General features: G+C 43.0%; 1 protein-coding gene across 1 annotated transcript in view; it reads left to right on the top strand.

The window, feature by feature from the left end:
• LOC142657927 (E-selectin-like) overlaps nucleotides 1-10,278 on the top strand; it is a 141,041-nt gene extending 130,763 nt beyond the window's left edge. The window contains exon 13 of the mRNA XM_075833470.1: nucleotides 10,110-10,278. Coding sequence (XP_075689585.1) covers nucleotides 10,110-10,125 — 16 coding nt within the window. The 3' untranslated portion in view covers nucleotides 10,126-10,278. The remainder of the gene's footprint in view (nucleotides 1-10,109) is intronic.
• Nucleotides 10,279-16,457: the final 6,179 nt, after the last annotated feature.

The following is a 16,457-nucleotide window of genomic DNA, read 5'->3' as shown; positions in this document are numbered from 1 at the left end:
TTTCACAAATTCTCACTAATATGGAATCCATGGTCAATCAGTGTATACTATAACACGTGACACGTTTAATCATTCAGTCTTGATGTCATTGTCACTCCCCGGTGTGGGGCATGATGACTTGCTAAGGTGATATATATGACTTATATGTTCTTTTTGTTTGCTTATTCTTTTTCTGTTCTTTTCTTTGTTATGATATAATGGCGTCTCTCCAATTACGACTGCCTTAACACTTACTCTTTGTGTGGAGATGATTTATTGTACTGATGACGTTGTAATGTTTGTATGCAATACTGTTATTCTGTTTTCTCACAAAAACGAATAAAAATTATTGAAACGAAAGGGTGTAGTTTTTAAAATGAGGTCACATCTTGAGTGTTTCAACTGTACTAGTACTTCAGGGGCTTACCATACATAACCTGGCGCCAGAAAGGCTCCAGTAGGCCAAATGGCACTCCTTCCTTTCTGAGCCCTCTCATAGGCCTAAACAGTAGTTTATTACCACAAATGGGGTATTTCTGTACTCAGGAGAAATAGTGTAACAAAATGGGTTATTTTATTCCTTTTGAAAGTGAGGAATTTTGAGTAAAAAACAACATACAGGTCCTTCTCAATAAATTAGAATATCATCAAAAAGTTAATTTATTTCAGTAATTCAATTCAAAAAGTGAAACTCATGTATTATATAGATTCATTACACATACAGCGATCTATTTACAGCATTTTTTTTCTTTTAATGTTTAAGATTATGGCTAACAGTTAATGAAAACCCCAAATTTTGTCTCAAAGAAAATTAGAATATTTCCGCCCATTTCCCATTGTCACTTTTATTATTGGGGCAGGCCCTAGGGAATCGGGCGTTACTGAAGTGTTTACTGTATATATTTACCTTCTCTTAAGGAAAAAGTAGATTTAACATATACTTTTACCTTAAGAGAAGTTAAATATATACAGACCCAAAACCAAGCTCAGCACATATATACAACACCAGAACAAAGCTCAGTACATATATACATCCCCATAACCAAGCTCAGTACATATATACAACGCCAGAACAAGCTCAGTACATATAAACAGCACCATAACCAAGCTCAGTACATATATACATCCCCAGAACCAAGCTCAGTACATATATACAACGCCAGAACCAAGCTCAGTACATATATATACAACGCCAGAACCAAGCTCAGTACATATATACAGCACCAGAACCAAGCTCAGTACATATATACATCCCCAGAACCAAGCTCAGTACAAATATACAACGCCAGAACCAAGCTCAGTACATATATACAGCACCAGAACCAAGCTCAGTACATATATACATCCCCAGAACCAAGCTCAGTACATTGGTTCTGGGGATGTATTACACTGTATACACTGTGCTCCTGAATATAATAGTACTATACACTGCGCCCCCGTATATAATAGTACTATACACTGTGCTCCTGAATATAATAGTACTATACGCTGTGCTCGTGAATATAATAGTACTATACACTGTGCTCCTGAATATAATAGTACTATACACTGTACTCCTGTATATAATAGTACTATACACTGTGCTCCTGAATATAATAGTACTATACACTGCGCCCCTGTATATAATAGTACTATACCACTGTGCTTTTGAATATAATAGTACTATACACTGTACTCCTGAATATAATAGTACTATACACTGTGCTCCTGAATATAATAGTACTATACACTGTGCTCCTGAATATAATAGTACTATACACTGCGCCCCTGAATATAATAGTACTATACCCTGTACTCCTGAATATAATAGTACTATGCACTGTGCGTGTGTGTGTGTGTGTGTGTGTGTGTGTGTTCTGGGGATGTATTACACTGTATACACTGCGCTCTTGAATATAATAGTACTATACACTGCGCTCTTGAATATAATAGTACTATACACTGCGCTCCTGAATATAATAGTATTATACACTGTACTCCTGAATATAATAGTACTATACACTATGCTCCTGAATATAATAGTACTATACACTGTGCTCCTGAATATAATAGTACTATACACTGTGCTCCTGAATATAATAGTACTATCCACTGCGCCCCTGTATATAATAGTACTATACCACTGTGCTCCTGAATATAATAGTACTATACACTGTACTCCTGAATATAATAGTACTATACACTGTGCTCCTGAATATAATAGTACTATACACTGTGCTCCTGAATATAATAGTACTATACACTGCGCCCCTGAATATAATAGTACTATACCCTGTACTCCTGAATATAATAGTACTATGCACTGTGCCCCTGAATGTGTGTGTGTGTGTGTGTGTGTGTGTGTGTGTGTGTGTGTGTGTGTGTGTGTGTGTGTGTATGTACTCTAGCGGTTGCAGCACCGCATGGCGGCTACCGCCACCGCAGCACCGCTCCTGCAGAGGGAGCAACCCAGGGGCCCAAAAGCACCCATGCCTTCAGACCGTGCCACGCCTCCTTGGCTCTGGGCCACGTCCCCCCACAAGTGCAGTACTACAGCAACAGACACCACCATACAGCACCACAACATGTGAACAGATGGAATGAGCTCACCTTGCCATGCGCCCCCAGTGGCCAACTGAGAGCACAAGCAAGAGCAGGAACACTTATGAGGTCATTCTGGAATTAAAATCAGCTGGGTATTTTTTCAAATGCGTGGAGTGCTGGTACCAAGTAAAACAAAGGAAATGAGGAGGATAGACTATACAATATCAGCATTGTGAGAAACTAGACATGGACCGCACAATCCACAGTATATACGTTGATCTGAGCCGCTAGGCATAATTTAGAAACATGAACATGAGGTTCTTTGTAAACATTTTGATCAAACTGTATAAGCCCACTTGCCACTTCACGGCGACCTCTTTAAAGTGGGTCCCTACTCTAGCGGTTGCAGCACCGCATGGCGGCTACCGCCACCGCAGCACCGCTCCTGCAGAGGGAGCAACCCAGGGGCCCAAAAGCACCCATGCCTTCAGACCGTGCCACGCCTCCTTGGCTCTGGGCCACGTCCCCCCACAAGTGCAGTACTACAGCAACAGACACCACCATACAGCACCACAACATGTGAACAGATGGAATGAGCTCACCTTGCCATGCGCCCCCAGTGGCCAACTGAGAGCACAAGCAAGAGCAGGAACACTTATGAGGTCATTCTGGAATTAAAATCAGCTGGGTATTTTTTCAAATGCGTGGAGTGCTGGTACCAAGTAAAACAAAGGAAATGAGGAGGATAGACTATACAATATCAGCATTGTGAGAAACTAGACATGGACCGCACAATCCACAGTATATACGTTGATCTGAGCCGCTAGGCATAATTTAGAAACATGAACATGAGGTTCTTTGTAAACATTTTGATCAAACTGTATAAGCCCACTTGCCACTTCACGGCGACCTCTTTAAAGTGGGTCCCTACTCTAGCGGTTGCAGCACCGCATGGCGGCTACCGCCACCGCAGCACCGCTCCTGCAGAGGGAGCAACCCAGGGGCCAAGAACCTCTTGTTCATATTTAAATATTTTGCCTAGCCGCATTGATCATAGTATACAGTGGATGTGCAGTCCATGTCTATTCTCTCCCCTTTGATATGATACAGAGTCTATCCCCTCTGTTGTTTTGTTTTACTTGGTACCAGCACTCCACACTTTTGGCCCAGCTGATTTTAATTTAGGAATGACCTCATAAGTGTTCCTGCTCCTGCTTGTACTCTCAGTCGGCCACTGGGGGCGCATGGCAAGGTGAGCTCATTCTATCTGTTCACATGTTGTGGTGCTGTGTGGTGGTGTCTGTTGCTGTAGTGCTGCACTTGTGGGGGGACGTGGCCCAGAGCCAAGGAGGCTTGGCACGGTCTGAAGGCATGGGTGCTTTTGGGCCCCTGGGTTGCTCCCTCTGCAGGAGCGGTGCTGCGGTGGCGGTAGCCGCCATGTGGTGCTGCAACCGCTAGAGTAGGGACCCACTTTTGGAGGTCGCCGTGAAGTGGCAAGTGGGCTTGCATACAATTTGATCAAAATGTTACAAAGAACCTCTCGTTCATATTTAAGTATTTTGCCTAGCCGCATTGATCATAGTATACAGTGGATGTGCGGTCCATGTCTATTCTCTCCCCTTTGATATCTATTGCACTACGACCCTACAAACTATGGATAGGATTAGATACAGTGGCTCAGCACAGTATTACACATGATAGGATTAGATACAGTAGCTCAACAGACATTATCACACATGATAGGATTAGATATAGGGACCAGCTCGCTGACATTGCGGTTCCAGCGCTGGACCCAGAAAAGGTAAGAATAATAATTGTCTTGCTTTTTTATGTGTTACTAATTATTTTTGTGTGTTTGTGTTATTTTACAGGTTCGGTTGTTGGACTACGTCGGATTCGAGGACTACTTCAATGGTAGCATTTTTTTTATTCTCAATAAAATGGTTAATGAGGGTGGTGTTTGTTTTTTTATTTCAATAAAATATTTTTTCTATGTCCTTGTATTTTTTTAACTTTATTATTACCACCTTAATAGCTGCTGGCTGATTGACAACATCCATTACTAAGGCGAGGCTTAATGTTAGCAGGCAGAGCGGCTAACACTAACCCCCATTACCCCGGTACCCACCGCCACCAGTGGTACTGGGAAGAGCCGGGTACGAACCAGTATCCGACCATCTGTAGTGATGGTCGGGTACCGGGTCAGCCAAAGGCTGGTAATATCAGCCTGGGAAAGGCCAAAAACAGTGACCCCCCCCCCCCCCTGGTAATGCTAGGCTGCTGCTGTTGTATCTGGTGGGGGTCCCCCCCCATTTTTCATAACCAGACAGATAGAAGAAAGCAGCAGCAGGTTAACATTACCAGGGGGAAGGGCCACAGTTTTTGGCCTTTCCCAGCCTAATAATACCATCTTGCGGCCGCCCCATTGCCCGACCATCACTACAGATGGTCGGGTACTGGATCATACCCGGCTTTTCCCGACACCCCTGGTGGCGGTGGGTACCGGGGTAATAATGGGGGTTAGTGTTAGCCTCTGTAACGGCTAACACTAAGCCTCGCCTTAGTAATGGAGGGCTGTCAATCAGCCGGCATCCATTACTAAGGCGGTAATAATAAAGTTTAAAAAACAAACATAGAAAAAATATTTTATTGAAATAAAAAACACCCAGACAACCCTCATTAACCATTTTATTGATAATAAAAACGCCGTCATCAAAGTAGTCCTCGAATCCAATGTAGTCCAACGACCGAACCTGTAAAAAAAACACAAACACAACAAAAATGATTAGTAACTCATGTGGTAGGCTTATATACAGGGCCCATCAGACAGGATCACACATGGGCCATGTATCTAAGCCTACCATGTGCTTATGTAAGATGCTTAGATACAGGGCCCAGCAGACTGGATCACACATGGGCCATGTATCTAAGCTTGCCATGTGCTTACGTAAGATTCTTAGATACAGGGCCCAGCAGACAGGATCACACATGGGCCTTGTATCTAAGCCTACCATGTGATTGGCTTAGATGCAGGGCCCAGCAGACAGCATCACACAATCTGTGATCCTGTCTCATGGGCCCTCAAAGCCTGCAACATCTTAGGCTTAAAAGGGATTGTCCAGTCCCTAAACATTGATGGCCTATCCTCAGGATAGGCCATCAATAGCTGATGGCTTGGGGTCTGTCTCCCAGGACCCCCGCCACTCACCTGTTTTCAAGGGGCCGCAGCGCTGTTACGACAACTGCTTCCCCTTCATTTCACTTACTCGCTCACACTGTGAATTGCCGACATGGATTCACAATGTGAGCAAGTGACCGAAATGAAGGGGAAGCACCAGCTCTCGTACGAGCGCTGCGTCCCCTTCAAAACAAGTGATTGGCGGGGGTCCTGGGAGTCGGACCCCGCCAATCAGCTTTAAGCAGACAGGGATATGAAACTTACCCTGCTCTTCAGCCACGGCTGATGTCCTGACTCTGAACTACAGGCTGGTGGTGACGTCATGCGCTGCGCACCGGAAACAGGAACGTAAGTACTGTAGTTACTATAGTAACGGGCCCGCAGCTCCCGTTACTATAGTAACTTTTTACTGTCTAGTGCGGCGCCTATACCTACGCCACTGGTTGGGTGAGAGGTCCCGCTTCACTCCGGTTCTCTGAACCGGCTGTAATTTTAACAGCCGGTAAGGGAGAACCAGGGCGAACTGGACCCCCTTCCAGCCTCGGGCCCTGGGCACTTGCCCATATTGCCCTCATTATAATCCGCCCCTGCCTGGATTTGTCTCAGCTGTTTAGAAAACATCATGGGCTGTTGGTCCGGATCAGCTAGCTGCTTAATCATGGCCAGCTGATCACCTGGTTTCCAGGGACGATACTCCTGGAGTTTCACTATTTTAGGTTTCACGTACGTCTGGCCTGTCTGATTTTGGGGAGCCAGGAGTGGCGAGGATCAGAGGGTTGTGGGTAGCTCAACTCCCTCGCTTTCTCTCCTTCTTACCTACGCGTTTCGAACATGGTCTGTGTTCTTATTCATGGCAGATATTCAATATATATCTGCCATGAATAAGAACACAGACCATGTTCGAAACGCGTAGGCTTTTGACTTATGCCATTCTGAGACCACCTTGTTACTGCGTTCTCTTTTTTACTATTTGATTTTCTATGTCAATAAAAGTGGGAACATTGATTCCTTTTTATCTACAAACTATGCTGGATCATACCTTCTTCCTCTCTACATTGTTTTCTGTGTGCCGTCACGGAGATCCGGGCGAGGTTTGAGTATAGGACGCAGGACTGGTGAGCTCGAGGTCCCCCCCCCCTTTTTTTCTTCTATGTCCATGGCTGTCTGTTGTCCAGGGATCCCCTGCCCCCACTTGCCTAGCAGATTTCCCATATCTGCTAGCTTAAAGAGGCTCTGTCACCAGATTTTGCAACCCCTATCTGCTATTGCAGCAGATAGGCGCTGCAATGTAGATTACAGTAACGTTTTTATTTTTTAAAAACGAGCATTTTTGGCCAAGTTATGACCATTTTTGTAGTTATGCAAATGAGGCTTGCAAAACTCCAAGTGGGTGTGTTTAAAAGTAAAAGTCCAAGTGGGCGTGTATTATGTGTGTTACATCGGGGCGTGTTTACTACTTTTACTAGCTGGGCGTTCTGGCGAGAAGTATCATCCACTTCTCTTCAGAACGCCCAGCTTCTGCCAGATCACGCTGTGACGTCACTCACAGGTCCTGCATCGTGTCAGACGAGCGAGGACACATCGGCACCAGAGGCTACAGTTGATTCTGCAGCAGCATCGGCGTTTGCAGGTAAGTAGCTACATACTATATAGCCCCCCTGTAGATATAGCCCACCCCTGTATATAGTGCTCCATAGATCGCCCACCCCTGTATATAGTCCCCTGTAGATATAGCCCACCCCTGTATATAGTGCTCCATAGATAGCCCACCCCAGTATATAGCCCCCCCAGCAGATAGACACCCCCAGTAGATAAAGCCCCCCGCATGTAGATAAAGCCCCCCCGTAGATAAAGTCCCCCCATAGATAAAGTCCCCCTTGTAGATAAAGCCCCCCCCCATGTAGACAAAGCCCCCCTTGTAGATAAAGCCCCCCTTGTAGATAAAGCCCCCCCTGTAGATACAGCCACACACTTTTTTTATTACAATTAAAAAGAACAACTATTCAAACTCACCTTAATCCCGTTCCCACGCCGGCCAGCAGCTATGGAGACTTGCTCTCTTCTGCGCAGGTCTCCTGGGGGTTGAACGAAGCGTCTATGAAAGGCGCTGATTGGCTGGGCAGGCAGCGCCTTTCATCGACAGAAGCTTCACTGGTACAAAAGGTACCAGTCGCTTCACTGGTGCAAAAGCGCTGAATAGCCTCTCAAATGGTGTTCAGTCATATTATTATAGCGGCTCGTTTGCTCTTACCCAAATCTTGGAAAATACACACTCACTTTTCTATACCTGAACTGATTAATCAAGTAAATATCTCCTTTACTATGGAACGTATGTTTGCTTTGAGATCCCATAGGCTTCCTAACATTATCTCATTATGGGATCCATGGACCAATTATCTGTCCACCTCTCCACAGGGGGCTAAGTTTATACCTCTTCTACCACCTATAGTTTGATATTTATGTTACAATAAGCAGCTATTTCAGCTCTTCATTTAGGTTACCAGATTCATGGCACTTTTGCTAGGACATGTTGATACTTGGCTATCATATTTTCTTTTCTTTAGATGTATTAGTGGTATTGGTGTAACCCTTTGAGATTGACATTCTATTCCTTTTGGTTTTCTTATTTCCTATTTAAATGGGCAGGTGATCTCATATGAGTATGTGTTTTGGCACTTTCCTACACATACTCTTCCTCTTCGGATCCTTTTTATTTTTTTTCTTCCTCTATCTCTATATGCAGTCTTTTTGGTATTAATATGATTTCGGTGCACAATGTTCGTTTTGCTGTTCTTTATATTACTTATTGTATGCTTTCAATAATGTCTTTGGTCCTGTATTATTATGATATACTAAGTGATGTATATGTTTCGAGGTTCTTGCATGGATCTTAATGCTGTTTTTGTCTTTTGTTTTTTCTTTATAAATAAAAATCTTAAAAAATAAAATAAAAAAAAAGAATTAGTTATTTACTTTATTTGCTGAAATGCCATCTTTAAGTCTACGTGTTAGTTCAGCAATTTCAACATGTCCAGTTCACTGTCAGTATCGTCATGGAGAAACTTTGGTTCATTTCTTAACATACCCCTCCAACAGCATGATTTGTGCAATATAAAAATTTGCCGGATTGCGTCTTTAAGGCCTAAAATAGGCTGGTTACTAAGGGGTTAAATCAAGTTTTCAACTTTTTTGGTGGTGTATTTTTCATGTCATCTGTATAAAAAAAATCCTGAAATCTTTGAGGTTTTGTAGAGATCACTTTACATCTATGGAGATGTAATATGTACACAGATCCCTTTCTGACTTACTTATGTAAACAAAGACCATCCTTTGTATCTGTGGTCCCTAAAGTAGCAGCTATTGTTAACAGTGAGTATATTACATTTCAATGGAAATATGGCTATCCTTAAGTGAGGCCCATAATAAAATATATGTATATGTTATTAAGGCCAGCTTCAGATGGATGTAATATGGCGTAATTTCAGAGTCTGTATTAGGTTGCAGTCAAATGCGGCAAAACCCGCCCCCCTCCCTGGTTTTTATTATGTAAGTGCCATAACTGTAACCCCTTATTTGAAGGTTCTTCCATGTTTACAACTCAATAAACTATGTTTAGATATAGAAATAGTAATAACTTCATAGCTGCCAACTGTCCCAAATTTGCCGGGACTGTCCCGAATTTACAGAGAGGCTGGGTTCTCATGACCATGTTACGTCCGTAATGGACGGAACGTATTTCGTCCGGAAGTCTCGGACCGGACACACTGCAGGGAGCCGGGCTCCTAGCATCATAGTTATGTACGACGCTAGGAGTCCCTGCCTCTCCGTGGGACTACTGTCCCGTACTGAAAACATGATTACATTATGGGACAGTTGTCCCGCAGCGAGGCAGGGACTCCTAGCGTCGTACATAACTATGATGCTAGGAGCCCGGCTCCCTGCACTGTGTTCGGTCCGGGACTTCTGGCCGAAATACGTTCCGTCCATTACGGACATAACATGGTCGTGTGAACCCAGCCAGACAGTCCCGGCAAATTACTGTCCCGGGACGTGTCCGACAACTGCCACATTAAATTGTATCTTCGTCCTCAGGGTACAGATACAACTGAATACTATGGCAGAGCAGGAAACTATCCGCTTCCTGCTCTGCTATTCACTCCTCCTGGAGTGGAATCCCCAGTCAGAGCATCAGCAACACTCTTGCAGGGGATTTCGGCGGTTCAGGAAGAGCCCCTGACTACACTGTCCATATATGGACAGTGATGCCAAGGGTTCCTCCAGTAGCGGAATCGCTTTCCAGAGCATCGGTAACGCTCCGGCCGGGGATTCCGCCACTCCAGGAGGAGCCCCTGACTTCACTGTCAATACATGGAAAAAAATTCAAATGTTGGCAACTATGTATCTTATGGAAACTTTTTTTTTCTTACAGGAATAATCCATATTAAAATACTAAAGGTAAATAAATTTGAAACCAACTGAATTTCATGACTGGAAGAGAGGTGGAGTTTGTCCGAACTATGTCAAGAAAGCACTTTTGTCACCTTTATTAATCTATATGCTGGCTAGAATCCTGTGTAAAAAAACAAGAACAAAAAAACTTGATTGGTTCACGTAAAATTCTATATATAACATTATTAATTATATAAATTAAGCTTTATTAATACAAGATGTATGTGATTTTCTTGTTATTAAAGATTTACACAAATAAGACTATTATATTTGATTGAATAGTAATTTTTATATATATATATATATATATATATATATATATATATATATATATATTGTCATCTCTAACCCAGATACTGCAAGTGACGCACACGCACCCGGCTATCCAAATGATGTAAAAGAAAATGTGATTCGCTAGACTAGTTCACATTCTTCCACTCAACTGTCCGGTTCTGATGCTCACATGTCTATTGTAGGAGCTTTCAGTGGTTGGCAGGGGTCACATGAGCACTCTGAGTGGTCTGTGGCTAAGCAGCCTCAAATGCAGCAAGCTCTAAAGCATTGTGTGTTCTGACACCAGCCTTCACTTTTTGACCTTCTACGGGATTGAAACAGACAGGCTAGCCTTTGCTCTCCACACACATTAATGAGCCTTGGGGCGCCCATGACCGGGGGCATAGCTATAGGGGGTGAAGAGGTAGCAGTTGCACCCGGGCTCTGGTGTCTGTAGGGGCCCAAAGCCCCATCTGCCACATAAGAAAATAGCAGTATTATAAATAGCATGGGTAGGGCCTTGTTATAGATTTTGCATTGGGGCCCAGGAGCTTCAACTTATGTCTCTGCCCATGACCATGACGCTGGTTTACAGGTTCTCCTTTCTTGGACTATTTTTGGCAGGTACTGCATACCGGGAACAGCCCGCCAGACCTGTCAAATTGGAGATTTTCTGACCCAGTTGTCTAGCTATCGCAATTTGGCCCTTGTCAAAGTTGCTAATATTCTTACACTTGCCCATTTTTCCTACTTCTAACACATGAGCTTCAAGCACTGATTGTTTACTTGCTGCCTAATATATGCCACCCCTAGACAGGTGCCATTGTAACAAGACAATCATTGTTATTCACTTCACCTGTCAGTGGTTTTAATGTTATGGCTGGACAGTGTATATGGAATAATGTATTTTTTAGTACCAATTATAGGAATATTAGATGACACCAAGGAGTTATGAAACCATATTATATAGTCAGGCGTAGCTAGGTTCTCCAGCACCCGGGGCAAAGATTCCGTTTGCCCCCCCCCCCCACAAACCTCTTTCCCGACATCTCCTTCCCCCTCGCCATGTTTGTTTCCTCTACCAATCAATGACGTGTCATTTCTTTTCCACAATTTTTTTTATGTAACTCGAGCATAAAAACATTTGTACATTTTACAAGCAATATAGTTCTATACACAACACCAGAACAAAGCTCATTACATATATACAGCACCAGAACCCAGCTCATTACATATATACAGCACCAGAACCAAGCTCAGTACATAAATACAGCACCAGAACCAATCTCAGTACATAAATACAGCTCCAGAACCAAGCTCAGTACATAAATACAGCCCCAGAACCAAGCTCATAACATATATACAGCACCAGAATAAAGCTCATTACATATATACAGCACCAGAACCCAGCTCATTACATATATACAGCACCAGAACAAAGCTCAGTACATAAATACAGCACCAGAACAAATCTCAGTACATAAATACAGCTCCAGAACCAAGCTCAGTACATAAATACAGCCCCAGAACCAAGCTCATAACATATATACAGCACCAGAACCAAGCTCAGTACATAAATAGAGATCCAGAAAAAAGCTCTGTACATATATATAGTACCAAAACCAAGCTCAGTACATATATACAACACCAGAACAAAGCTCAGTACATATATACAACACCAGAACCAAGCTCAGTACATATATACAACACCAGCACAAATACAGCTCAATTTAGTGGAACCCCTGCCGTATAGGTGTGCACTAAATTGTTTCCAGCTCCCAGCAGAAGGGTAAGGAAGAAGAAGGGTAAGGATATGCTGGGAGTTGCTGTTTCACAAAAAAATAATCATATCATAATCATACCACCCATCATCTCGCTGCAGATCATACAGTGACTACAGTACTGATTAGAGGCAGAATAAACATTTACATTAAGTGACTCACCGGTGACGTCTCAGATTCTAGTTATTTTTCTCCATCCGGTCCAGACCTCTATGATGACTTCTCCCGGTCACAGCCCATTTCTGCACTTTGCCGCTCAGATGTCTTCAGCTTCTCACTTTTCAAACATTTCTACACCTATAAACAAAGATAAAGTTCTCATTATACCACACACTATGCCCCTAAATATAATAGCGCCATACACTGTACTTCTAATTATAATAGCACCATACACTGTGTCCCCCACACACACACACACACACACACACACACACCGTGCCACCTGTAAATAGTGCCCCACATATTGCCACCCCTGTAGATAGTGCCCACATATAGCTCCCCTGTGTATAGTGCCCCACATACAGCCCCCTGTATATAGTGCCCCACATACAGCCCCCTGTAGATAGTGCCCTACATACAGCCCCTCTGTATATAGTGTCCCACATATAGCCCCCTGTATATAGTGTCCCACATATAGCTCCATTTATAGTGCTCCTCATATAACCCACCTGTAGATATAGCCCACCCCTGTATATAGTGCTCCACATATAGCCCACCCCTGTATATAGTGCTCCACAGATAGCCCACCCCTGTATATAGCCTCACTGTAGATATAGCCCACCCCTATATATAGTGCTCCACATATAGCCCACCCCTGTATTCAGTGCTCCAGATATAGCCCACCCCAGTATATAGCCCCCCTGTAGATAGAGCCTGCCATAGATAAACCACCCCCACCCTGTAGATAAAGCCCACCCTGTAGATAAAGCCACCCCCTATAGATAAAGCCCCCCCCCCATAGATAATGCCACACACTTTTGTTACGATAAAAAAACAAACTATACAAACGCACCTTAATCCCGTTGCCGCTCCATCCGGCGGCAATGGAGACCTGCTCTCTTCTGCGCAGGTCTACTGGGGTTGAACGACGCAAGCAGCGCGATGACGTGATTGCGCCGCTTGCGTCTATGAAAGTCGCTGATTGGCAGGGCAGAATGACTTTCCCTGTCAATCTGCGCCTTTCAACTACGCAATTAGCACAAAGTATCGTGCCGCTTCACTCGTAGAAAGGCGCTGAATGGCCGGGCACGGAATGTACCCGGCCATTCATTGCCATGCAAATTAAAGCATTTTTTTCCGATGCACCTTTGTTAGCATAGGAGCAGTGACCATCAATCTGGTTCGGAGCCCAATACGCAGTAGTGTTTGTTGAACTGTTGTTTTGGACACACTTCTGGTAGCCCCCTGCTTGATTTTCACGGTGAGCTATTTTACTGTAATGTGTTGTTTGGCCCTTGCTTACCTTTCGTGGCCAACGTTCACTACATTATCTGTACTCAGTTATCACTGTGTTATTTGTGGTGTTACATAGGACTACAGGTAACATCTACTGCATTATGTGCACTGTGTATATATGTGCCTGTGCGTATATATATGGGTCTGTATGTGAATGTGTCTTTGTGCTAGTATATATGTGCCTTTGTGTATATATGTGTGCCTTTATGTATTTGTATATGTTCCTGTCTGTGTATTTGTGTGCCTGTGTGTGTGTGTCTGTATGTCTATTTATGTACCTTTATGTATGTATATTGTCAAGGAATTACTACTTGAGCAGAGTGAAAGTTTATTGAATCGCTATACGAGCAATTCCCCCAAAGGCAGCTGGAGACTGGCTGGATCAAGCGTACAAGTAAATGAGCTACCTCAAGTCTGCCACCACTCTGGTCAGCAGAGTCTAAGTCTACTCTATGTTCTTCACCAGAGACCACCGCAAGGCAGGTTAGATTTGGCCGCATAGAACCCAGTTTGCTTTTACAGAATAAGTTGTTGGACAGGAGGTGCACTTGCAGGCAATACCAGAACGGATTACCAGAAAGCCAGAGGGGTGATCAACAAGCAGAGTTCAAACCAGGATAGACTAAAAGTCCAAATAAAAAAACAGAAGAATACCAGGAGTTGCAGAGGTCGAAACCAGCTGTGAGCAGAATGTCCAAATCAGTGAGCAAAGGATAAATCCAAAGACAAAGCGAAGTCCAGTTCAAAGAGTCCAAGTAGTCAAGGTGATTCAAGGTCTAACCAGCAGCTTGATCAGACACATGTATTCACAAGAAAATCATAAACAACAATGAGAAAACGGAACAGACTCAAATAATCCACCCTTGGCCCTGATAGGTTGCAGACAGAGAAATAAGATTGGCTTTGCATCTCAAACCAGGGCCACCCAGAAGCTTGGCTAGTAGTCATGACAAGCTAAAAGTGACAGACGTTTCCTAACATATATTACAGAATGTGTGTATATATATTTGCCTGTTTGTCTAAATATCTGCCTTTATGTATGTGCAGTATTTATGTTCCAGTATGTGCGTGTCTATATATGTGGTTAACTTTTGGTTTGTCGAGGGCAGCAATAGAGAGTCCTACACAGGGCACCATCCAACCTAAGGCCGGCCCTGGCTGAAAAATATAAAAAATGTGTTTCACCTGTAAAAAACAGGCACGGACAATTACCTCATTTGAAAACTGTGGTTAAACTGCATGCATTTTTTTCAGATGCGGTTTTGAATGCACCTCAACTGCTACGTGTTTCTAATAAAACTATGCATTATGGTGATTTAAGCAAATTTGTAATTGTTTTTTAATTAAGACGCGCTGTCACCGAAGCCGTCAGTCCTGTTGACATGAGAGATTCGGGTTTGAGCGCAAGATACAGCTTCTATTTATCCAGGATAAATAGAAGCTGTATCTCAAAAAGTAAAACAATTTTTTAATTAAAAAACAATTAAAAAGTTGCTTAACCCCTTCCCGACATTTGACGTATGGCTACGTAATAGCCAGGTTGGGGAAGTATACGATGCGGGTGTCGGCTGTATGTTACAGCCGACACTTCACAGTAACGAGCGGGCGACCCACTCTAGCAGCTCATCGCGCCCCCCGCAATGCAATTTACACTTCGTTTTTTCCTTGTAAAAGTAGTATATTATAGAAAAAACTAAATATATTTGGTATCGACGTAATCGTATTGACTCCCAGAATAAAGTTAACGTTGTTTTAATTGCACAGTGAATTCCGTAAAAACAAAGCGCAAAAGGAATCACTGTTTTTTTCATTTTCTACCCCACAAATAATTATTTTCCCCGTTTTCTAGTACTTTATAAGGCACAATAAATGGCGCTACAAAAAATGACAACTCGTCCCGCAAAAATTAAGCGCTCATAGGACTATATCGACGGAAAAATGAAAAAGTTATGGCTTTTGGAAGATGCGGAGGAAAAAATAGTTTATGACGGGAAGGGGTAAAAGGCTATGTACACCTTCGAAAGCAAGGGGTTTTTTTTAATAAAAAGGTCAATCAGTGCGATTTGTGCAAATTTACAATAATTTTTTATTAAAAAATATTTTAACTTTTTGAGATACAGCTGCTCTGTATCTTGTATACAGAACAGCTCTATCGTGCGCTAAAACCTCAATCCGTCAGGTTCGCGGGACTGACGGGTTCAGTGTCAGCGGGTCCTGTGGTGTCTCTGATACGCAGGATCCGCCTGTAATTGATCACATCTAAGTTATGAACTTAGATCTGATGGATAACAGGTAGATCCTGTGTTTCAGAGACAGGCAAGACCCGCTGACACTGAACCCGTCAGTCTCGTGGACCTGTTGAGTACAGAACTCAGCGTAAGACACAGCTGCCCTGTATACAGGATACAGAGCAGCTGTATCTCAAAAAGTAAAAATTATTTTTAATAAAAACTAATTATAAAGTTGCACAAAACACACTGATTAACCTTTTTATTAAAAAAAAAAAATTCAAAGGATTACATAGCCTTTAGAATACCATAATGCATTGTTTTATTTAAAAAAAAAGTGCTCAAAGGTTTACATAGCTTATAAGGGCCTATTAGACGGTCCAATATGGGTCTTGAAAACGAGCGCCGATCAACGCGGCTCCTTTCACAAGAATTTTTTCACAAGAATCGCAATGATTGGTCGTATATGGGGACGAGTGATCGTTACTATGAATGCTCGTCTGCATACATTTCCATCATGTCGGCAGCACATCTTCCTGTCTACACAGGGAGATGTGATACCGACAACAATAATTTTTATTGCTGCATAAA

The sequence above is a fragment of the Rhinoderma darwinii genome, chromosome 7 (genome assembly GCF_050947455.1).
Source record: "Rhinoderma darwinii isolate aRhiDar2 chromosome 7, aRhiDar2.hap1, whole genome shotgun sequence".
Lineage (NCBI taxonomy): Eukaryota > Metazoa > Chordata > Amphibia > Anura > Rhinodermatidae > Rhinoderma > Rhinoderma darwinii.
The sequence above is the reverse complement of the archived record's forward strand: the minus strand, read 5'-3'. Positions and strand labels throughout refer to the sequence as shown.